This window comes from Falco biarmicus, chromosome 3, assembly GCF_023638135.1.
Source record: "Falco biarmicus isolate bFalBia1 chromosome 3, bFalBia1.pri, whole genome shotgun sequence".
Classification (NCBI taxonomy): domain Eukaryota; kingdom Metazoa; phylum Chordata; class Aves; order Falconiformes; family Falconidae; genus Falco; species Falco biarmicus.
The window spans coordinates 90,293,978-90,319,055 of NC_079290.1; the positions used below are offsets into that span (position 1 = coordinate 90,293,978).

The 25,078-nt window shown below is 39.3% G+C and overlaps 1 protein-coding gene across 7 annotated transcripts in view; it reads right to left on the minus strand.

Moving 5' to 3' along the window:
• Positions 1-25,078, minus strand: part of PIGN (phosphatidylinositol glycan anchor biosynthesis class N) — a 106,961-nt gene that overhangs the window by 77,936 nt on the left and 3,947 nt on the right. For 6 of the 7 annotated variants that reach the window (XR_008820710.1, XM_056331326.1, XM_056331328.1 and 3 more), the window contains 4 exons: positions 12,955-13,214; positions 8,895-9,016; positions 7,629-7,727; positions 2,737-2,843 (listed from right to left, as the gene is read on the minus strand). Coding sequence is in view for 6 of the 7 variants with exons in the window: in XM_056331326.1 (XP_056187301.1) it covers positions 2,737-2,843; positions 7,629-7,727; positions 8,895-9,016; positions 12,955-13,181 (555 nt within the window). In the remaining variant the exon portion in view is untranslated. Of the gene's footprint in view, positions 1-2,736; positions 2,844-7,628; positions 7,728-8,894; positions 9,017-12,954; positions 13,215-25,078 lie in introns of those variants that run through there. The other variant, XM_056331331.1, reaches the window with a different exon arrangement.

Here is a 25,078-nt window from a genome sequence, read left to right on the forward strand (position 1 = left end):
ACTCCAGCCCCCAGCCTGCACAGAAGGGAGAGTCTGAACGGGGCCAAAGGAAGAATGAAGTACTGTGTTCAAAATGAAAAAAAGAAAAAGAAAAAAAAAAAAAAAAAGCATGCCATCTGCACCTACATATCCATTTAAATCAGAAGGCATCAACTGATTATCTTGAGCATATCCTAACCTGTGGTCATAATAAGTTGTGGTTAGACCATTACTGGGACTCACCTCCAAGACTACTTAAGTTCCTAGAACTTTAATAATTTTACCCACCAAACAAAAAAAGAAAAAAGAAACCCAAACAACAAAGAGTTCTTCTTTATAAATATATATATGTCTTCTAATACTTAAAAAACCAGAAATGCATTAAAAAAATTAAAAAAGACCATATTTTTCCTGTTACTTAACCTAGACTCCCAGTATTTTGCTCCCTAATTTTTCTTTAGCACCGACTCAAAGTATGATCTAGGTAAAGGTTATTTAACTGAGGATCATTAGGCCACATCACACTAATTTACACTCAGCCCCTTAACTATTCTGAAGGCTTCTAAAAAACCCAAAACCAAAACAGAACCAAAAACCAGAAAAAAACCCATAATCAATCAGCTCCATACCCATCTGGATCTCCAAGCCACTCCCAAGCTATTACCACACATTAAAATCACTGACTTTTAACCCAGCTGCAGATATAAACCCCATCCAGCCTAGTTTATACTGAGTTTATTCTAAGTTCCCAAGAAAGAACTAGGATCACCTTGCACCACGAGCAGACATGACAGGAATTACCTAATATCACACACATGATATCTACTCATGATTTAAGCAATCTGCTTCTGATCCATACAAATAAAAACTCGTCAGTTTCCTATCTCCTGACCCACTGAGTTATCATTAGTTAGTGCTTTTTAAGAGAATGAGCAACTTCAGGGTGGCAGCACTAGTAGCACAAACATTAGTTAGCTATTCTCTGTTTTATCCCCATCTTTTTTGGGGCAGAGGAAGCGACAAGTGGCCTTCATGATGCTTGGGACCTGCTGACTTCACAGTAGAGAGGGAGTACATGTTAGTGTCTTTTACTTCCTTAAGAGGCAGAAATCCAGGGACCACCCTGCCCAATAGAGTTAAATGATATATTGTTAAATATTTGAGATAAAACTCCGAGGAAGAAAAAAAATGCAGACAAAGCAGAATTTAGATTTCAGCAAATTGACATTGTTAGTTCTATATAAACTCACCAGTATAGCTGAGAGTTGTTTGGGTTATAATAGCAGAATGACTCAAGTTTCATGCTCCTGAAGCAACCATTGATGTGTAAGTGAAGAGATGATTAATGGAATAGGTGTTTTTACACCAGTCAATCAAGTCCTATCCATTCACAGTATGAAATTTAGACCGGCAAAATAAGCCTTTAAAATAATGGTGCTGGCTCCAAGGAAAAAAAAGTCATCAGTAATGACATATATATTAGATGTACCATTATAGTCTGAAAGAAGAAATGCCATTAGGTGTTTCGAAGTAAAAGAAATATAGTACCACCCTTATATACCTGTGCAGCTCCAAATGACAGCAGGTCAACCTTAAGACAACAGCTACTTAAGTGCAATTGACAACCTAATTTGATTTGCATTATTCGTGTACATTACAACACAAAACCTGGTAAACTCACACATTCAGGGAAAGCATAGCAGTTAAAAAAAGTACATCTTTTCACCTGCAAATCACTTTCTTAGAAAATAAGCAAACTAAAATGAACTTTTCCACCCTATGTCACTGTTCAAAGCAGATCCACGCCTGGCTTCCTAATATATATACTGATTTTGTTTATCGATTTATTTGGCTTTATATTTGGTTTAATCTGATTTATGCTAATGTTAATGCACAGAGAGCAGAGATCTTGTGGAAGAAGTTTTATTAAGTCCTAAACTCCATTAACATTGTTATGAGATCCAAAAAGTAGCTCACCTAATTGCTCCACTGATACAGATATTTATACACCAATACTCACTATCAGCACTTCTTAATCCAAGACAAGCGAGGTAGCATGGAATAATGTGAATAATCAGAAACTGTGTGCCTTGGACTATTAATACTCACAGTGACAGTGGCACAGAAAACAGCGGTCATGAGCCAGCACAGACCTGAGTCAGCTGAGCACAGCACCACATGAACAAGTTACATCGCTTCAGGGCCTAAGCTGCCTCCCACCCCAAAACCAGCCATAATTCCTCCAGCCGTCACAGCATAGACAGCATGACCCACAGTAGATAATGAGCCATCAGCTACGTGCATCAGAACCTGCCACACTGTGTAATTATGGCGGGTACAAGCCTGACAAATTTTAAGTCATTAATATTGTCTATTTCTTCCTCATAATGAAGACTTACCATTTCTGCCACGCCGTAATACTTGTTATAAAATCCTTAACTAATCATATTCAAGATTTTAAACGGTCTGTAGTACTCCTAGAGGGGTTTCAGATTATATGCAAATTTAAGATAAAGAAAAGCCAAGAATGTTTTCATGGGTACTTTATAAATGTTGGGGCTTTTATTAGCATTGAATGACAAATACTTCCTCTAAGCTTCCATTACACTAGTCATGGCAATTGATTCAAGCAATTTTTAATAATGACCCCAAGCAATGTGTCTTTCAAAAAATTTCTTACTTTCTAGTTCTATGATAAAGTTAACATCCAGCTGTGCTTTTTTATACACAGGTAGCATACAGAGATTCTCTGCTCACCTTAACATGATCAAAAACCCACATGTCAAGCTTGGCTGCATCTTGCGCTCCGAAGTCTTCACTTTCCGCTGCATAACAAAATGTATAAACATGATCCCCAGTAGCACCTGCAAAAAAATACAGATGGAATAGGAAACAGAGGGAAGTTTTCTTGCCTTTCTCATAGTCAAAAATACAGTAATATTAATGCACCGGAGTAGTAGAATGGCCTATCAAGAATGACAATCCTGAGAGAAGTCAAAGAAGTTCTCTCCTTATTTTAAACTTCCCCATAATTTATGTTTTTCTGAAGCCTGGATACCATTTTAACACATTTAGCTTATCAGCACCCCAGATGAATGGGGAACAATGTTATTCAGTATGCCCAGGTGAAGAAATAAAGTATGGAAAAAGCAGACAGGAGTAGAACAAATCCCAGTGAAAGCAAATTAAATAGAATTTAGTTTTGAAACAAGGAATTTCACTGAGCAACTTGTAACAGAGGAAGCTACACATTAAGAGCCTTGTTTGAACACGTGTTTTGGGGGGGGTGTGTCTTGTTTAAGAAAATGTATTTAGCTTTTGGTTGCCAAACTGAATCATACAAGATAACGCCCTATCAATGAGACCTTTTAAACAGGAAGATATCATATATGACACATAAGAAAGGCAACAGGAGGGATGTAACTTGGTTACTGTACATCAGTCCTAGAGGCACAGTATTGAAAGCCAAGCAGACAACTTCAGAAAGACAATATTCAAAGTCTGCACCTTTAAAACATGGATTCAAAATATAAAAGGGAAAACTACTGGACTATGTTCAGGCATCAAGTACAACACAAGGGCCACTGACATGAAAACACAGCATCTGGACAAGGCAATTCCATTCTGCACGCACTGTCAAGAGAGCAAAGCAGACAAGGGGGTGGGGCGGAGATGAAGACCCAGAAGAAAGTAAACTTCTGAAGTCCTGGAAAGATCTGAAGTTCAGCGGGGTTTAATGAAATAATTTAGTCAATGACTGAGCTGTTACAGCTCAGGGATTCTACTGTGACTATGTAAACTCCCAGAGGAGAAAATGTTCTTCAATCAGTTGATGGCTAGGGAGACTATAACCAATTTGCTGGATGTCGCAATTACATAACGCAGTTTTGTAAGCTTCCAGGCTTGTGAATGAACTAACACCCCAGTATAAGGGAGCTGTTTAACCATGATTACGTCCAAACCCACACAAGGAATGCAGGTATTTCAGGCCAGGAAGATGAAAGCTGGCACAGATTTTCTGGTGCGACTCCCCACTGTCCCCCAGGAGATGTTACTACTACTTATAACCCAGAATACTCACTGCACTCTCACAGTCTGAAAGAAAAGCAAATATTTCCAGGCATTAAAAAGTGAATTCAGGAGTTCCAGCTGGTGGATATATGAGTTCAAAAGAAGAAATAAGCCCTGGCTATCACTGTCAGGATGACTGATGGTCTAAGAAGGTAGGCTGCTGTGCTGTTTTTCTGCAGTGTCACAGCAAACCCAAGAAGACCTGTCTTTGAGAGGTGCCACAGCAAAGAAGCCAAATGAAAGCATGCAGTTTGCAGACCAGGCAAAGGAACATACCTACTATTTACCCATTTCTAATTTCTACCAGAGCAAAAAGAAACCAACCCACCCAACCCTGCACTGCTATAAAAAGAAACAATGGCAAAATGAAGCCACACTATGAAAGTTTTAGAGCACCTGCATAGCCTGTAATTTTTTTTTTTAATAAGAAACCCTACTTTGCAAACTGTTACAAAATATGATTTCTGTTGTATGAGAGGTGGTAGACAACAGTATTCCCAATACTTTAAGTCTGTGAATGAGGAAGCAAAGATGGGACAGAGAAGTAGAAGGAACCCAGAGATGAAAACCTTCAGAAGTGAGCACAGAGCTCTACTGGGTTTAGTGCTGCCATTAGGCTAAGGAAAATAACTGGAGGTGCCAGAAACTCATACACCAGATACAACCTATTCCTACTGCATACCCGTCTGGCACATCATCCCACCCTCAGAATCATTATTCAAATATTAGGATCAGGGACCAAGTTATCACCCTCTTACAGTAAGATTTACATCCCGTGGAAAGTAAAGCTCTCACTCTGGTAGTGAGGCAGGTCCCGTCTGACAAGTCTTTCATGGATCAAAGCCAAGACCAGCAGGAGACCTTTGCTAGCAAATTTTGCAGGCAAAAAAGCGGGGTGGGGGGAAAGAATGAAGGCCGAGAACAGTCAGACACCGAGCTGACAGAGTACAGGCATCAGAGAACTGTCATCAAACACAGCCAGCTGAGGAATGTGAGAAATTCTGCATTTTTCTTGGTGTGCTGTAGGAACAAGAGGAGACCAAGCCATCTGTCTGTCCAGAATAACCCTGGCAAAAGTTTGTCCTGTTGTTCCCATGGTCTTGACAATACCCTTCTTCATACTCAAGCTAAACCCTAGCCTTGCTGCTAGTTAAAATGACAGAGAAAGGGAACCTGTGGAACAAATGGCAACCTGGGTGCAATGGACTAATATCTACCTCTGTTAACAGAAGCAACAGCCTCAGCTCCTTTCTCAGCATGGCATTCAACACTGGATTATACTCCAGCCTACACCCATGACAAATGTGAACTGGACTGCTCACATCAAATCTCAAATTCTGGCAAGCCTCGAAGCAAACCTCAAAATTTTAAGGAGCATTCTGGAAAGAAAAGAGGCGTTTTCAAAGTACATTATTTTCAGTTAATTTCAATGTCATAATCTAAAAATATCGAAGAAAATAAGGTTAAAATTAGCACACTGAACTTGTGTAACTTAAGTAAGTTCAACTATTAGAAACTAACTCTTTTTAACCTTGCTTAAGACTTCAGTAAATTGCACACCAGTTCCAAAGGCACTTCGGACATTTTCTCAGACTAAAACGCTAATCACACAGTCACTGAGATGCCTGATAAATTTAGATTTCATGCATACCTATTTTGATATTGAAAGAGAACTGTGAGCATTTTATTTACCCTCTCTATAGAATCCTCAAACATTTCACTGAAATATTTCTTTTGTGACAAGAAAAAGACCTGAAGAACATAGACAATGACAGGATTTTTCTCTCCTTCCCAAAACCCAGCAAGTATTATATACTCTTTATGCATCATCTGATGGAAGCAGTGAAACAGTTAATACAGTTCTGAACATTTTGGCATGATAAACTTCTTTTTGGTCTTTGAGCATGCAGAGGCTGCTGAGCAACACCTGAAACATTTAAAGGGCCTCCAAGTTTATTTTTGTTTTGTTCTTGGAAGAATTGATAAAAGAAGAGCCTGTGACCTCACTAATTTACAACATGGAAAGAGCAACAGAAATTAAGCTATGCTCCCCTATCTCCTTTTTGGCTTTTTTTGTAAAAGCAAAGAACAAACACTTGATTCCATTCCCTTCTGTATTATAAAACTTCTCTTCTTTGGAAGAAGGGGGAACACCTTTTTCTACTGCAGGAAGTTAATCTACCTTTCCATCATGAGAAACTACGACTCATTTTCCCATACAGCATCTACTTCTTGGATACAGTGCTGCACCAAACCTTTCTCAGTTCTGGGGATTTCCCTCCCCCTGCAAAAGAAAGCTCCATTGTTGATGCTACTTAGAACAAACCATATCAAAACACACAACAAGAGTATGATGTTACCCTTGCACATCCCTCCAGATAACATCAAAGCTGATTCCAAGTCCTCTGCTTATCTTCTTACTCAAACAAAACTAGTAGAAGGACAGGGCTCTGGGAAATTCTTAAATTCCTCAAATATTTTCCCAAGAACATATCTCCAAAAATGTAAATAATCTGTGCAAGGGCAGTGTACTACCTTTCCCCTCTCCCCAGTCACCATCACAATATTCCCAAATACAAGCTGTAATCTGAGGTCATGGGAAATTATCAAGAGATATTTTTACATCTTACTACAAACTCACGAGGCTCAAGCAAAGAACAGAAAACGGGGGCACAGGGGAAGGACTATCAGGAGGAGGGGAGAAGTTCAGATTGGAGTTCAGAAAAAGTTCAAGAATCATCATGAGAAATATGATCTACACTTTTCCTAAACCAGTATAGATTCTACTCCTACCCTATCACATTTCTCTGATTCACCAGTGCCAATACTTAGAACAGAACAGCAGCTTATGCCCCTAGCTTGTCACCTTTTCACTTCAGACTGTTTTATTCCAAGATTATGGGAAAGCGTGTATATGCCCTCATTCTTCCAAGAACAAAACAAAAATAAACTTGGAGGCCCTTTAAATGTTTCAGGTGTTGCTCAGCAGCCTCTGCATGCTCAAAGACCAATTGCACTGGGGTGACAAGACTAACACACTGCACACGATAGGAAAAGACCTCATCTTCATGAATAGTACCAGGCAGTCCCTACTTGCATACAGTTCTTGTTTTTACACATCATTGTTCTGGAGTGGAAGCAGGATAACCCGCCAAATCTACTTCTCCAGCTCAGACACTCAAAAAGCATGGCTGCAGTTCTATCACCCAACTCACTGGGAGTTGCATGTAGAGGAAGAAAAACCCCAGCTGCAGGCTTGCAAACAAGAGCTTTAATTTAAACTTCAGCTAAAGAAAAAATATTAGGTCCTTTTAACCAACAGCACGCATCCTTCAGCACGCTGATAGAATTAGGTAAGTCCTGTTTAAATGGATGAGTAACAGATAGGGATAACCTCTTTAAAAGCGTGCTTCTTTCTCTCCAGCCAGTCTTGAATTCACAAACTAGGAATCAGGTATACGCAAACATACAAACTGGAAATACTTGAATCACCTTCTTCCTAAACTCAAAAATTTTAAGTGTCTTAATTTTACTACCTGATAACTATGCGTTACAAATTCACAAAATTTAAAGCTTACCTTTTGCAAACATTGGCAAAATATCTGGGCTTCCCCAGCTCCAAGTATATTTACTTTCATTGAAGACAGAGTCAAATTCCACTGGATTCTCCTTCCATCCTGTTAAACAAACACACCTGGATTTAAATGAGGTTGCCAGAAGATCTCATTGACTGCTAAGTGTGATAGTCCATGCAAAATGGTTTCTTTAGAGTTTTTGTTTGTTTGGTTTTTGGGGTTCTTTTTGGTTTTAAGCTTTCCTTACATTATTTCACAATGAACACCACTTTGCAAGTCTTGGTTTTACCTCCATTTCAAGCTGTTTGCAATTAGTCCCCCATCCATTAAGAAGCGAGCTGAAAACTTAGGCCAAACTCATTATGCAGGGATTCAAACAGACAAAACACACAGCTGGTTTACCTTCTAAACAGCTAAAATTATCCTGAATTCTAAAACCCCTATTGTCTGAACTCAGCTTTTAGCATTTTAAGCAGTAAATTACACACTCATATATCCTATGTCCAGCAGTCATGTTCCACCTCATCACAATAAAACCTTCAAGATCTTCCATTTCCATGACAAGGCAGCTGACAGAAAAATAGAGATGCTCTTAACAGCAATTCCTGCCAATGCTGCATTTGTAGCAGATGTTAGAAAGAAGAACCTTTTGATTAGGAACATGGATAAGACCAAGTAAATTCCTCTTACACCCACCCCCCCACCCCCCCCCCCCCCAAACCAACACACAGCATCACAAGTCTTTGGGCCTGGAAGCCTGGCCAGAGGAAGAGGACCACACAAAAGACCAAATCAGTAAAACAAAGGCTCATTCCACATTATTAACCACCAAGCACACAGGACACAGTGAGCTCTGGACAAAGAGCATACTTGGGTTATTTTGCTACTGATTCTCCAGCTTAATCTAGCAATGGTTCAGCTAAGACACTGCAGTTCACTTCTGTTTGCAGCATCTACTTAGCCATCTCCCATTACATCCCAAATGATAGTTAAAAACTCTGTTGCATGAAGATGTCAATCCATAAAATACTTCTGCTTTTACACTCAGGGTGCTAAATTCTACCATGTTACAACACACTAATTTGCATAAGCTATTTTCACAGCTATCAATAATGAGTGGGAAATTCATCCTAATTTTTTTTTCCCCCCATATAATCTCAGTATACAAACCACTATGCAGATATCTATAAGGAATTATCTAGAAACCCAGCACATCACCAGAACACCTTACTGTGGACGACAGTGTTCAAAGCTTTAGGACCAGCATACCTTTAGCAACTGCACTGACATCTTCATAAAATCCAGCTATAAGCGCAACATGCCCTGGCCTGGATTCTGTTGGGACCCGGGTGTGAGAGATTCCCCAGCTGCCATTATTCTCTAGAATACCCCTGAAAACAGGATACAAGGCAGTTAATGCTTATGACTTCTTGAAAGTACAATGAATTGCAGATAAAAAGTGTGACAGGTAGACGTGAGGCAGGAAATGCAAAAAACCCCACCAACAACAAAACAACAGGCTAAACCAGATTTTCACTACCACCTGCTGTGCAGCAAAACAAGCGGAACATTAACCTGCAAGTAGTTCTATATTGTAATGCCCCACAGAGAACATTAGTATTGTGGCCCATCAGCACTACTAACAGATGAGTTTAGCTCGTGTTCTAATACACTTAAAATTAACATACCATTTTTTTCTGCTGCTTTCTGCTATAATTTTTTCTCTCCTAACAGATTGTTTCTGCATGGTGTTACTTTTCCTTCTTCTTTCCATTTAGCTTAAAAGTATCTAGTTCAATCTTCTTTACTCATTAAATATGCTCAATTATAATTAGGTCTTGTGAACATGCCTACCTTTATCTGTGCTGAATATTGGAAGCCAGCACCAAGAGAATTTAAAAACCACATAAATCTAAGGTGCAAATCATTTCAGCAACATGGAGAAAATTTAAGTAAACCTTGCATCTTTTGCAATCACACCAAAGTGAAGGAGAATGCCTTCTCACCACATACACAGAAATTGTCTAGGGATTATGCACATACAATAGTTATAGCAGATAAAAAGCAAAGAAAACAGAGGACAAAGCCCAAGGGTAAGAAACAGCCTCATAAACTACTCTCATCTGCTAAAGATATGAACAGCTGGAGCCTGTCGGAGAGCAAGTGGTGAGCATTACCATATGCTGTTTTCTTGTCTCCATCTTCTGAAATTCACTGCCCACTGCCAGAGCAAGGGGAGAAATAAAGAAAAAACACAACCCAAAACACGCCAGGACATACCTTATACTAATGTTTAGGAAAAAAGCAGCAGAATCTTCTGAACAAATTCAAAGCGTTTTTTAAGATACAAATTACTGGGAAACTGTATTTTTGTTGTCCATTATATAAGCTACAAAATTTGCTGTATTTTTATCAGATGTGTTTTAGCCCAAGTTCATGCTTTGTAACTTTAACAGAGATTTTATACAGCTGTTAATTACAAGATCTGTACACTCAGCTCTAAATATATTTCTCACTAATGAAGTAAGAATCAAACCACAACCTAAAATGTCAGGCTCCACTCTAAGCTTGCCAGATTCAGTTTGCTACTTGTTTGGGGTTTTTTAACTCATCCTAGATCTCACATTGTCAGGCCTACTTCAAAGCTCACAGGTGTATCTGGAATAGCCCAAATATTGCAGTGAAAAATATAAAAGGTGATATAACACTCTTACAAATTATTTCTAGCTCTCATCTCCATTAGGTTTTAAGACAAGTTGTACTTAAAAAAGCATTAATTTGAAAAGAGAATTTAAGTATTAAGATGATTTCTAATTTATTCTCAATGAAGACACTGATCAAAATGTATTTCTCCACCAGCGTTAGTGGAGGATTTAAGACAAAACCAAAACACTTTTGGCCCTCACACTTAATTGTCAAAGCAGGTAGGAAATTTTTTTAATTAGAGTTTGATTTCTATTGAGTTGGAAAGTAATCCTTTACCTTTTCTTTTGTGGGGCTATACTGCAGGATCTGAAGTCAGCAATAATACATACCAAGCAGAAAAAAATATAGCTAGATATTGTCATTTACCCGTTCAAAATTCACTTAGCTATTTTGCATTATTTCAAAGCCTTTTACTCAGAAGAACCATTAAAAAAAACTAATTTCCTTGAAAGTATAAACATTAGCTACCCATAATAACAATGATGAATATGAATATGATATAGTAATACAGCTGAAACATGACAGGCAATGAAGAAAACATCTTCCCCAAAATCAGCACCACCACCACAGCAATTCAGACCACCTACCATCCCTCACAACTATCACAACACTGCTGAAACAAATATTCTTGAAAAAAGTCTGTGTAAGAGAAGAGACTAGGTACTTAGCATACATCAGCCAGAAATCTGCTCTAAGCCTAATGGATATTTACTATTAATTTTACATACCTACTAAAACTTTGCCTTATTTATAGCACATTGCTACAAGAATGGTTCTTGCTCATTTAATGATAATCTTTCCTTGTTAACACCACAGTAGTTCCCAAAGTGCTCCACCTGGATGAGAAAAACTATAAAACAGTTAAGTGCCAACTGTTCAGTCCCTTAGGAATCAATGTGCAAAAAAATGAACTTTACATTAAACTGCATATACTTTGGGTTAATATTACTGAAAAAGGAAACCTCAAAAATTAACTTTGTGGAATAAAAAGTTTCCAGCAACCAACATCTCATCTTGTTGACCTGTTTATAAGTTTAACTGGCAGAAGTTGTGTAGCTCAAAGAGTTAGTGACAACGCACTAAGTCTTTTCCTTCAAAATTGCAGCAGTACATGTAATAGACCTGCAGACAGGCCCTGGGCTGCTTGACACTCCCACGTTTCAGAGGGTATGACATGCCGCGTTTTTTCTTTTCATCATCTCTCACTTACACACGTTCACACACTTATGTATTTATATGCGGAATGAAAGACAATGACAGAAATACAGATGGCACTTCAAACCTCTACTGGCATTGTATTTCACTAGGTGACCTACAAGCACCTTTGCTTGTTACGTGGGAGTTCCCCTCCATTCACTCAGGTCCTTTCAGTGCAGGTGACCATGTTTTACTTCTACAGATTTTGAAATATGAGGTTTGTAATTCCAAAAACAAGGTAAAACAGAGACAGCAAAAGTGTAAACTTCCCAACACTGGCCAAGCTAACACATGGTTTAACTTTTTATTTCTAGATAGGTGTGATAACGCTGAATGGCTGAAACCGAAAACCTCGTATCACTTAATGGCAAAAATATCCATTAGTAGCTTCCTGGCCACTACCCACCGCTGCTTCTAGTGATGGGGCCATTACAGCATTCACACTTTGTTCATGGTGCAAGAGACCAACAGTTTTACTGCTAGAAGAATCTGCTCTGGAGGAAGTGTGAAGTCCACTGCTAAAAGACAACATGCAAAACTCACACTGATGTGGCAGACATCTGCCAGTGGCAGATAGCACCTTACAAAAACACTAACAACAGGGGAAGCGGGTACAAATAATCACATATAAACTGCCAAGTGCTGTAGCAAGGACTCCTCAGATTTCTGTAGCAGACTGCAAACACCCTAATGGCTTCAGATGATTGATTATCTGGGTTTGCTCTGACATTCAAGCCAGACCAGAGCTATTATACTAAAGTACTCTTATTTAATACTGTCCACTTTTTTTAGTCTAAGAAATTATTTGTCTTATGATGAAATAATTATCTTGATATAAGGAAACAGGGAAGGTTGGTGAAAATTAGTTTTAAGCACTCAAGGATATGACTTTTAACATTCTTTTTTGACAGGATTAGTTTTTCACAATCTTACACCAAATCATTCCATTAAGCAATCAGACACACACTAGAGACCACAACGAGGCAGCAGGGTCACGCGTGCAGGAAGGGTGGAACAAATACAAAGTGGCAGCCTGCTGTTAAATCCATTCAGGCCATCTTCTTTAATCACTCCTTAGAAGGCTTCATCAGTAGCTCAGAATTATAAAACAAGCACATTAATGAACTACTACTCCAAATCTGAACATCCAGGAAGCAGTTTAAATTAACGACTCTGTTAGGCTTCAGAATTGATACCATGCTGATGTGAATGGAGGAAGTTCACACTCCTCTCAATAACTGGCTAGCTGTAGTTTTCAGAGGACAACATCGATTGAATTTACTCTGTTCATGGTTGACCACCAACTCAAATTCAGGCATTTCTACAGCTGCTGTTGTTCCTCTTGTTCTCTTTCCAACATTATGTCTATAGAGCTGCCTCCAGAAGCAAAAACTTCTGGATCAGTAGTGTTTTCAGACTGACTTACCGCAGGTAAGGTGCTTGTGGTGTACCGTTGCTGTTTAATTCATACAATGAATCTGCCCGCAGACCATCAGCAACAAAGAGTACAAGACGTTTTGCCGGAGGTGGCAGTGGAGTCCGCTGAGGAGTCATACCATGAACCAGGGGAGAGCTGAAGTAGATGTCAAAAATGGAGACCAAGAACACACAATGCACAAGGAGACCAGCGAGTATGAAGACTGGTATAGCCATGGTAACACCAGGGTGGCAAGGCAAAGTCCAACACTGAGAAGGAATGAGAAAAATAAAGTTAGGCAGATGAGATTTGCCAGAAACGGTATTTATTTCATTTGTAATAGAATGGGAGTACCGCAGTCACAGTCATTACCCAGGATCCATACCCAATCTCTGCTTTCAACAAGCTTTTTCCCAGCAGTTTTTGTCAAAAAAGTCACTGCATGACTAATTCAGACTTTCAGATAGTCATTATGTCTCCGCAACTCATCTCTAATATTTAGTGGGGTATCAGATGGCTTCAAAAGACCTTTGAATCAAGCCAGTTTGTCTCATATTCAGCAGGTTTTTGTTACCTACATCAGTGACAGAAGACTCTGACAATGTAACGTCTCTGTGAACATACTACCCTCTACCGGCTGATTGCCTGACAGTGCTGAGGTCTGTGTCAGCAAACGCAAGCCAAACACAGCTAGGGAAAGCCATCCTATAGCAGACATCCAACCCAAGTTGCTTTTCCTAAATTTACTATCAAGTCTGGGCTCATCGTATTCTGCCTAGAGACAGAAAATTTCTTTTAAAGGAATAAAGATGCTCTCCTGAGTGCAAAATACTATTCCTCTGTGACAAAACAAGTGACAAAAGCACAACAGCTGAAGAACTATGTTTCATGAGCAACGATACTCCCTTTCCGAATGCTTTTTTTACCCTGTCATCCTCTGAAGTCAGGTTAGATAAAAAAACATGCTTAATAACAGTGGAAATTTATGTGTCTGCCGTGTGTACTGAGGGCCTCGTATGATGTCTGCTGAAGGCAACACAAACACATATAGTAGGTAAGTGTGGGATGTGAGACAGAGAGGCTCAGTTCTGACAAAGTACTTAGTGCTGTCCAGGCTGCTGGATTAGTTATTTAAATATTAGCTAATTACCAACCTTAACAAAACACCTCCACTCACCAATTTAGCAACAGATGTTCCTAACAGACTGGAAGGTTCAGATATTCAATTACCTATGTAAACACACACTCTTTAGTTTCAGAACCTAGATAGCGCTTCTAAAGGACAATATATAAGTATATCCTGTTCCTTTGAGAATTCCAGTAGCTGGACAGAGACAGCCACCATGCAGTAAGACTATTATTCATATCAAATAAAGAAAGAAGGTTTCACTACAACATAACCTTAACTTTGATCAAAACTCTGAAAGATATTTTTTAAAATAAAAAATTTAAAGGGCCAGGAAAATCAAAGAACCCACACACACACCCCTTACTAACCCAAAGAAAAGTTAGATCTGTATGCAACTTAACCATAACTTCCAATTCCACCCATTTTCCCTACAGATGCAACAAATCATAATCAGAAACATGAATATAGTAATTGCTCATTTTATAGATTTGGAGAGAAAAATCACATAACAAGATAGAGATAACTAAATACAACATTTCAAAGAGACACATAGTAGTCATACTTAAGTGATCAAAGAAAAACTTTTCATTAATAAGGAATTTACAAGCTTCTATGTCTACAAGTGAGATTCTAACACTTGCAGTATTTGTAAACATCAGTATTTTTATTTTTTATTTTTAAGCACCCAGGGTTCCTGCATGAATTTAAATACATGAAAACAGTCACAGAAATACCATTAAGTTCGATGCCAGACCTCATTTTATCTAATCAGTTTTATTTTCCATAGGGCTTTTTCTTTTGATGTTGTTGTGTTTGATGAGAGAATCCAAAATATTCATGCCTTGAACTGATGTGGCTAAACAACCTACTAAACAAAGCAGTTACTTCGATCAGATACTTGCTGTTGTATACTCCCAGTGCTCCAATTTATAGCTTAACATATTCTAAATTCTAATTAAAGTAGTAGTAACCTAATCTTTTTTCAGTACTAGCTATTTCTCTTTGCTTTAACTCTCTCCGGGCCTGAGCTCTTTCTTGCAGCAGAGTGCAATCAACACAATTCAAATTTAATGCCATCTTAGACCATAGTGATCTACAGAATTAATTTATTTTTTTAATCACACTTCCTTTTGCAACCACAGTTTGACTACACTACTCTAGACTATTCATCTGGGCACAACATATTCAACTGTCCATCACCATCAGATGATTTCAAGACAGGCAGCTCCCAGAGCACCTGCTTCTGCCACATCCCTCATAGCCCCTCCTACTGCCCCTAGCCTAGCTTACATTGCTCCTTTAACGCATGACTTTGTGCATCATCACTGTGACATAGAATTGTGAAGATTATCCTATCCTCAGGCTTACAAATACTTTCCCACAGGTATAAGTGCATCTCAGCTGAATGCCAGAATGGCACCTGGTACCCTTTCTGAACAGCAGTCTTGCTTTCAAACTACTAAACTATTGAGTAAGGTGTTGCAAACAGGCACTCGTCTGTGGTTAGGGAAGGCTCCAACTCAAAGAACAAAGTTTAAATACAGTCAACAGCAACTCCAGAGAGGTACCAGTGACCTTGTACACATCTTCATCTTGATCAAGTTACAACTAAACTTGGTCTTTGTCAGCCCAAAGTGCCTGAAGTTCACTTAAGACAGCTGATTTGTGAAATACATCCTCTTCAAACATCCGAAGTATCAAAGAACAAAGCATTTTGAGTAACTGATTTTCATTGGGAAAGGAAATTCTTTATCACTGTCTGTGTTTCTCTGGGACTTCCAATCCAAAGCACCCATTCTAGTCCTCCAAGACCAGGCTTTTTTGGACCCAACTTTCCACAGGCCCATCTATGCCCATCTCAGTGTTACTTTCTCTCAGCATATGCTATGCCACCTGGAGCACATCCCCATTTCTTCTCAGCCTGCAATACTGATACATATTTGACCATTGAGAAAGGCAAAAGAAAAGCAAGCTGGCACATGGATGACATTTTTTGCAGAGATCCCCCTTAAGAGATGAACAAGGCAAGCGGGAGAGATCTGACAAAGCAGAGCAATGAGACTGTATCAGAAAAGAACGACTGTGCACTTAGTCCTATCAAACAGAGATGATGCTCAGGGGAAGAGCAAGGCTTGGGTCCTCAAGTGCAGCATTAAGTTTCTGTTTTCACCCATGATGTGGAAACATTTGTTTGCTTAGAAGTTATGGCAACATGAATCAAAATGGGCAAGTTAGTTTTCCAGAAAGTTCTTCCTAGGGATGAAGACAGCCAGAGGGATCCCCTAGGCATGCTGCTTGTGACAGACACTGCAACCGCCGTATGTATGGACCAGGTTCCGAGGCACCCTACTGCAGACAGAACTGTAACAAATATAACACATTCAGTTGTTCAGATTAACTGAATTACAAAATTACTTATCAGAAGCCTGACAAATATTAACATCTGGAAACAGACAGACACAGATATTAATGAAGTATTCCCTTTTTTAGAAAGGCCTTCACTAGACTCCTCGGAATTTACAAGTACCCTGGTCTACGATACAGGTGGAAGACAGCTGAATGACAGGCTGAAATGGCCCCATTCCCATATAAAAAACAGTTTGCATTTTGAGAAAGAGCTTGTCTAAATGATCCATCACTGTGAAGAACCAGGTCTCAGCTGATAATGGTTTTTTTACCTGAATTGCTACCAACTGGTACCTCACACAGTTCTTTTAATGAAAAAAAGCCAGCAAGACAGGAAGTCAAAGAAATCAAAATCAGCTGGTTTATTCAGAAGTCTTTATCAGTTTGCACCTACGCAGGCAAGAAAAATGAGGGTGCAAAATAGGTTAAGGCTGACAGCACTAACAAAGCCAGATCACCAGCATTTTGCTATCAACATTTGATTGTAAACTTCTGGATTTCAAGTCTTAGAACGTATATCCTGCAAATCAGAGGACAACCCTCTTCCCTAATTTGGAATGCCAAAGTCACTTGAATTCACATTTGCAGGTATGTGAGCTTCTTAAACCTAGGAACCTTTCTTTTTATTGTGGAACAAGATAAGTTGTCCATGCATTTCTAGCTACTTGATATGAAGTCTTTAGTTCAATTATGTTGTTATGGCATTATGTTATGATGTTAAGGCAACAAAGAAAAAGACATGTCTTCTTGGACCACCCACCCACCCCTCGGAACCCTACTATTGAAAGTTGATTTACCGTGGATCACTGAGCCATGAAAGGTAATTACCATGAATCACTGAGCCATGAAAGGTAAACCATCAAGGAAGACAGTGAAGGTAAAAGATGGACCTCTGGGATTTGTGAATAGACCTCTGTAGGAAAGGAGGATCCATGCTAAATAGCATTTATGCTGTGTAATTGCAGCTACAAACATTTGTGGCATGAACAGAAAAAGAAGATGGATCCCACTTCAGGTATAAATTGGAGAGTTGTGGTCATCTCTCCTCTGTTGCACTCTTGCATGAGGGGCCATTGACATGGAGAAGGAAAGCTAAATATTTATCTTGAAAATACCCTTTTCCTTACAAGATCTGGACACGATCTTTATGAGTCAGAAAAAGGAGATCTAGGAAAAACAAGAGATGTGGAAAAACTTCAGAGTAGATCTCCTGGGACACCTGGGGTTTTTCTCCCTATGGTATGCTCTAGCATTACACCCTTTTTTCCCCCCACCCGTTTCCAAGAAGAGTGGAATAATCAGTTGATCTGTGTTCTCAAAGATGCAATGTAAGGTCTCAGACTCCAAGTCCAAGGAGAGAACATCACTTAGCAGTCAATACAGCTCCCACACAACCGACACAAGAACAGCTGGAACTAGCTGACAGCACCTCTAAATTTGACAATGCACAGTTCTTCACCCATCCAAGTCCTCTGCCATCCAGAGATCTCTTCCACTCCTCTTTTCCTCCCCTTTTGTGCTTTTGCATCACCGTTTGACAGGAGGGTTCAAAAGCCATTATGAATCTGCAGGTCCAATGGGGGAACCAGAGGCTGAACAGGGTCTCATAGATGTTCTGACAGGCCTGTCAGCATCAGGAGGAACTGCAAATGGAAGCATCAGTAGCAAACTCCTGGTGCCCAGAAGCCTTCTGACATGCTTTTCTGGCGGGAAGAGGAGAAAGTAGATAACCCAGTAAAATTTGAGCGCTCAGACATGCCTCAAACCTATAGTGTCTACTCTCATGCCTTTTAGGCACAGAGCTAGCGCTGTGTATGCACCTGCCCTAGTAGGAAACATGCTTATCTACACAGTATTTCTCTGTATCGCACATGAGATACAAAAATTAAATCTAGCTTCTATGGGATACCACACAAAGGAGAAGAGAGAAAAAAACACCAACCCTGCCAAGTCCTTTAGTTTTCTCCCCTCCATTACAGAGGTCACCATAAGCAACTTTCTCCATAGAGCCTGGTGCTTGACAGTTCAAGGCAGAAACCTCACAAGGCATGCTAAAAGGAAGAAATAACAAGGATAAAAGGAGAAATGTGGATTAAGCACTAGCTTATAAGAAAAAGCAAAAGCCACAGCCTGTCAACAGAAGAAAAACAGAAGTATATTAAACACATACACTTTGGAGGACAAGGCGCCAGATCTAAGTATTTATTACTAGTGCAAAAACATCTCTGCCCTCGGGTGCCTGGCCATCCAAAAAGTGGATAAACAGACTGTCACTTGAAAATATATCTTACATCTTTCTGTCAAGAAAACTTAAGCCAAGGATATCACAGCATTTTTTGTGTCCTCTGATACTTTCCCAGGCAATCCCTTAACAAGTGACTTAGCGTGCTACCTTCTACAGTCCTTTTTTTCACAAAGCAAAATGTGAGCTTTGCCTAAATCCTGACTACATTATTCTACTATACTCTGTTAAGTCATTGCCTATCACACAAACAGGAGAGACAGAAGCTTCTAGTCTTGTATACAGAGGAGCATGTTGCAACCTATTTGCCACATGCCATTTCTTTACTGTCCATCCAAACATATCACTTGTTAAAATACAGTTCAGACAGCCAATTCACCTCCTCTACAGACTCAGTCCAATGAGTAAACTACGTATCAGATCCAGATCTACTCTTTCTATATTTTTTCTCTTTCTGTCACCACCTCCTAGACAAAATACAGAGCCAATAATGACACTGTCCAACCTCCAGCATGTCAGAATTTAAACTACCCCAATAAGGTATTTTTGGTTCAAACAGTTTGGAGCCAACAATACAAAGCTGGTATGGATTCTTAAATAAAGACCCTTTTTTGATCCTTAGCAGAAAAGTATTTAAGATCCACCAAGCTACTCGCTGCTTGTTAAATACAAGTTGTCCACATGAACAGAGCAAATAGAAAATTAGCACTGCCCTGGCTGTGCCAGGGACTTGAGCAGACTTGACAGCTTCTCACTTTATTGGATGTTGTACACAAGCAGAGAAGAGAGCAAGCAGATGCAGGAGAGCAATTGTTCTGAGACAATGAGGCAGAACCCACGGACCTTTCTTGAAAGTCTAGGAGATTAAAGAAAGGAAAGCAGCAAGGGACCTCCTGATTGCAATTAATTATTTTTCCAGAATAAAGTGATTCACACAGATTAGAGAAGGGGTTTTTGGTTGGAGTTTGTTGGGGGTTTTTTTGTGGGTTTGTTGTTTTTTTTTAGAATCCTCAGAGAGAAAGTTCAGCTCCCAGCTGGTCGCAGATGGGATGAAGAGACCCTTCTCTTTCTTTGTATTTTTTTTGTACTTGCACCTATCAAAACAATACAAAAAAATCTTGCTATTAGCTGCAAGTTCCTTACCAAAAGTCACGTCAGTCCAAGGACTAGAATACCCATGCTGTGATGGTGGCAGTGGATCAAGCCAGCTGTTAACAAACCAACCATCAGAGACAAGAGGCAGACAGTCTATTTCACATGAACTTTTCCTTTTTTTCAAGTTGATCCATAACTTGCTGACAAGACTTTTTTTTTTTTTTTTTTTTTTTTTTACTTTTTTTGACTCATGCCACAGAAGCTACATCCATAGCCTCAAGCTGGATCAGGTCCCTGAGTGCTTAACAGGAAAGCTGACATAATTAAATGCAGTCCTCATTTTCCCAAAGTAATCTACATTTAAGCTGCATTCCCCCTGAAGTTATAATCTCTCAGCATTATTTATAAGGTAAAGAAAACTGTAATTGTACCGCAACACAATATAGTTCTTTGTGAAAAATGTAACATTTCCCTTTTATATTTTTCTCTCTTCACATATGCAATAAAACAAACACAAAATACTACATGCAATATGCCCCATTGGCAGAAGTATTTTTTTTTTTAAGGATAACAGTGTCAAGACAGGGAGCGCAAAATACATTAGTAAGTTATTTTAGAGGGGCCATGCTTCACTAATACTGTCAAGCCTGTTGGTTAAGATGAAGAAAATCCATTGAAAATGCGTTTTCAAAAAGCATCAATGGCCTTGGTAAGTATATTTTACAGAAAAAAAAAAAGAAATAAGACAGGAACATCTGCTCTATGTTTCTGGCTGACTAATAAGTTTTTCAACTAAACAGTGTTGTGTATTTTGTAATTTAAACTGTCAAAGTGGTGACTGTACCGTTTGTTCGTACATAAAAAATGATCCTTTTGCTTAGGGCAGGCGAGCAAAGTGGAAGCTGTGTGGTCTAACTGACTGTATTTCACATAGTATGGCAGTTATACATCATCTAAGATGGTACTAGCAGTCCCTGCCCTGTTCTTTTATTAATTTAGATTTTTAAAGAGTTACACTAGTCAAGAAATGCAATCAAGTAATTCCTGCCCATACTATTAACCGCACAAATTTATACAAGAGACTTATCAGCCAGTCTCAGAGTAACTTTCTCTCGTATCTTTACACGATACTTAAACATAGGAAACCCAAACCCATCATCCTGACTTCATCATATAATCGTAATATGAACAGAAGTGGCATAATAATAAAGTCCCTTTTCCTCTTTTCCAAAATTTAATTTTCTTTCTCTGTTGAGGCATACATGCTCTGCCAAACAATGAAACTGCAACTACAGTGTTTCCACTTGCTCTTGTACTGAAGAAGCTTTTGTAATTCAAACCATCTGTTTAAAATTATTTTCTGTTCTACATCTTCACTGAGCATCTTAGGGTTTATAATAACAAATGACATGTGTTTTAAATTTTACATGTGGTTCAGTGAGGCACATCCAAACCTGAGGCAAAGAGTTCAAAGAATATTTAATTTTCTTTTTAACATCACTTGATAATAAAAATTACCCTGCCTGCCTGGAAAAGTCTCTTTTGCCAAAACTTTTCAAGGAGAAATTTGACTATGGCCTGCAAGGTGCCAATAAAACATCATGTCCTAATATATGAATGTACTGCAAATCAGTTATCCCAATGTCAGCCTATGCAATTTCCTCTGAATTATCCTGTAAACATGGGAAATTGTATCCACAAGTTTCCCATGCATAAAAACATACTTGAGAACTGACCAACAGGACAACATTGGCAAAGAGAACAAGGATATTCTTGAAGAAACGATGACTGCTTTGAGGCATGAAAGAGAAAACAAGCATCACCCTTTGGTAACACTTGTTAGCTAAGCGGAAAAAACCCAAGAGTAGAAAATCAGCTCTATATCTGCTCAGTATGCAGGCAGATAGAAATTCAGAACATGGAAAAAGCAAAACCCAATAACAATAAAACCTGAGTGGCTTTGCTGCGAATCAGCTGTTTCACTGGGCCACAGCATTTGGGGGGCCTGCACCTGTTTTCAGGAGGTATCTGCAAATCCTCTTGGGTATTTCTTGACTTCTTGACTTCTGAGCAATTACCCCATCAGCAAGTCTTCTTCAGGTACCACTGTTCTACAGCTTAACATTGTGTTTTCATCTCAATACAGACTTTTTAATTTTTTTGTGCTGCCAAGAGTGTTTTGCATTACTCAGATTTCTCTATTCTTGCAAAAAATAATTTTTCCACCCCCCGTCATGGTTTTCCCTTGCTCGGTTTGGAGATCTTGTAGACAGATTTTTCATTTTGCAAGTTTTATGGGATAGTTTTGGAGAAAGAATGTCAGTCTGACAGTGTCTAACAGAACCCAGCCGACTGACATCCATGGTTGCTAGGGCCAAGGGACAAATGACACTTAAGCAAATGCACGTGCCTGGAAGACAGCTTGCCACAGCAGTCTTCTTGTCTCATTGGAGCCCTCCATAGCAATCCAAGGCTGAAGGCCCCCTGAGATATTTTTAAAGAGATGTGCAATAAGATTATGCAATAAAGCACATGCACCAGTACAAGCAGCACAGCTCTTCCCTTTAGCAATAAAAGGGACAAGGATCAAACTCTTTTAAAGTCATACAGAAAATATTAACATAGCACACACAGGGAAAAGGAGGGAAAGAACAACTTTCAGCTGCATCAAGCTTTGCAAAACCAGCTTGCACATGTATTCTGTATGCACGCAGAGAAGAAAGCACCCTGACAAAAAAAACCCAAAACACTAAACAGTCCTTAAAGTATGTTCCAGAGAAGCTGGTACGACTAAGGAAGTCTTAATAAAACGTAACTTCTGTCAGCTTTTAAGTCACGTTTTCTTACCAATATCAACCACTACAAATAAAGAAGAATGATGTCAAATAGTAACAAGCCACATCTGTTGGATCTTGCACATAAGCCTCTGAATGCCAATTTTCCAATAGCTTCAGACTGAAGGAAAAAACGGACTGCAAGACAACCTTCTAAGCACAAAGTAACACTTTAAATAAAAGGAATACAGAAGTCAAATGATCGATTTGTAGGTTCCCACCCTTTCCAAAGTTGGGGGGGGTTATTTGTTTTTGTTTTTTTTTAAAAAAGGACTTTGGAGCTTTTGAGTTCAAAAGTACTACTTAATTATGCTAGCCAGTTGAATAGAATGTATAACTGAATACTATTTCACTGGCTAGCATAATCAATATTTTATATACATTTACCTACCAAACTTCAGCCCACAGCCAACAGTTCCACCTCGACACAGAGGCAAGTCACGTTTCCCACTGAGAAAAAAACCTCCTTTAAAGCCCGAGGCGAGCATACATAAGGAAAGCAACCCAAACCGGAGAGGCGTTACAGGACACAAGGCAGCGGCGAGCACCGCAGCCCTGCCCGGCGGGGGGCGGCGGCCCCGGTCCACCCCCGCGGAGGTCGGGCGCTCTCCAGGGTCCTGCAGCGCTCCCGGCCCCGCCCGTCGCGCCCCGGGAAACCCCACCCTGACCGTGCTGCTCCACCACGCACACCCCCAACTCCTTCAATCACCAAATGAAACAAAGGATTTAACTAAGAATTGCAACAGCCAAGCTGTAAAGTGCAGCAAAACGCTAAAAGGATGGATTGTATCACTTTCAAGACAGCACTCAAGGTCTCAAGTAGTAAGCATATACAATATCTGTCCCAAGGCTACTCTGAGGAGTAATAATCAATCTTTACACAAAGGAGTCACCTCCTCTTTAACTCCTCCACTACCAACCATAGTTGCAAGTTGTTCACATCGAAAGGCACTTTCCTAAACGTGCATAAGACATCAAACCCACTCAAATTATCAGTTTCTGCAGCCTGCAATACTTACACTCGCTTTAGAATACTTCTTTTTGCTCCTAGAGCGATCTCTACTCACAAAGAATTAACATTCATTATCATCTTGATATATCAACTTGTAAATGCCCCCTATTGAAACGCTGTAAGCTTACATTTGTTTTTAAGGCAAAACCAAGCAACTTTTCATTTTCTATAAGTCACCTTTATTTGTCAGTTGCTGACTGGCTCTAATAATTAATAGAGACAATAAATGGTTTCTGGAAACAACCTGTATTCTGCCTCTTTGCAATATGGGGCACTACTCATTTAAAATGAAAGCTCCCCATCACCCAAACTTTTTTGGCAAAAAACCAGCAGTAGCTTCATTGTAGAAAAAAAAACAACAAACAAAAACAAAAAAAACCACACAACGCAGAGAACAAGACAAAAACTGTTGGACAGAGACCCAGAGGGGACAGATGGGCAACATCTCCCCACTTCTCAAATTACATCATCTTCCCAAACTGGAGAATCATTTGTAGTTTCCTGATCTCTCTTGCTGGCAAGAAGGGAGCAATAAAACACTGGTAGGTAGAAGATTCCAAAGATATTATAATTACTGTTATGAGACAGACACCAAATACAGTTTCATATCAAGCACACAAAGGCAAAGCTTACCTATGTTAGTATATGCTAGTTTTGAGATGACAGAAAAAAGTCTGTTATGCACTTCTGTGTAGCAGTTATTCACCTGTACCCTACCATCTGTAGACACCTGCTTGTAATTAAAAGTATGTTATCTGAAATATTTCAGACCAGAAAGACAAATATATTTTATCAGGTATTTTATAAAAAAATGGCTCCTGTGGTAGTAGCAGTTCAAAGAATACAAGGTCTTCACAGTCACAAATACTGCAAGAAAAACACAGCCAGTAACAGCTCCAGAGGGCTGTTCTGCCCTCCTCTGCTCCTGCTGCTTACCCTCTTGCCAAACTTATTCCTTGGGCTGGCACAGCCATCTGTACAACTGCATAGTCAAGCAGACTGGAAAATGAATGCAAATGAAAGTAAACTCAAGCGAATAAAAAAAAAAAAAAAAAAAAAAAAAGGAAGGAAGAGTAAAGATAACTTTGCTGTAGTTTAGTTCCCCAATCTAATTCCCAAAACAAACCTCTGTGTTGGCACCAGGACAGGACTGCATCTCCTCCTGACAACAGTGTTAACTCAGCATGTTCAAAGCAAGCCCTAAGACTCCTACTTTGTTCTCAGAAGCCTGCATGTCACACTAGCTGTATTCCTTTTAACACCATAGTTTACTGCATGACCTCCCCCACAGGCAGTCTTAAGTCTCTCTTATCATATTTCCCCCTTATATTTGAACATGACTGAAAAGCAGCAGGCTTTATATGGAAAATATAAGGGTGGGTTTGTTTTTTTTTTAAAAAAAAAAACCTGTGCAA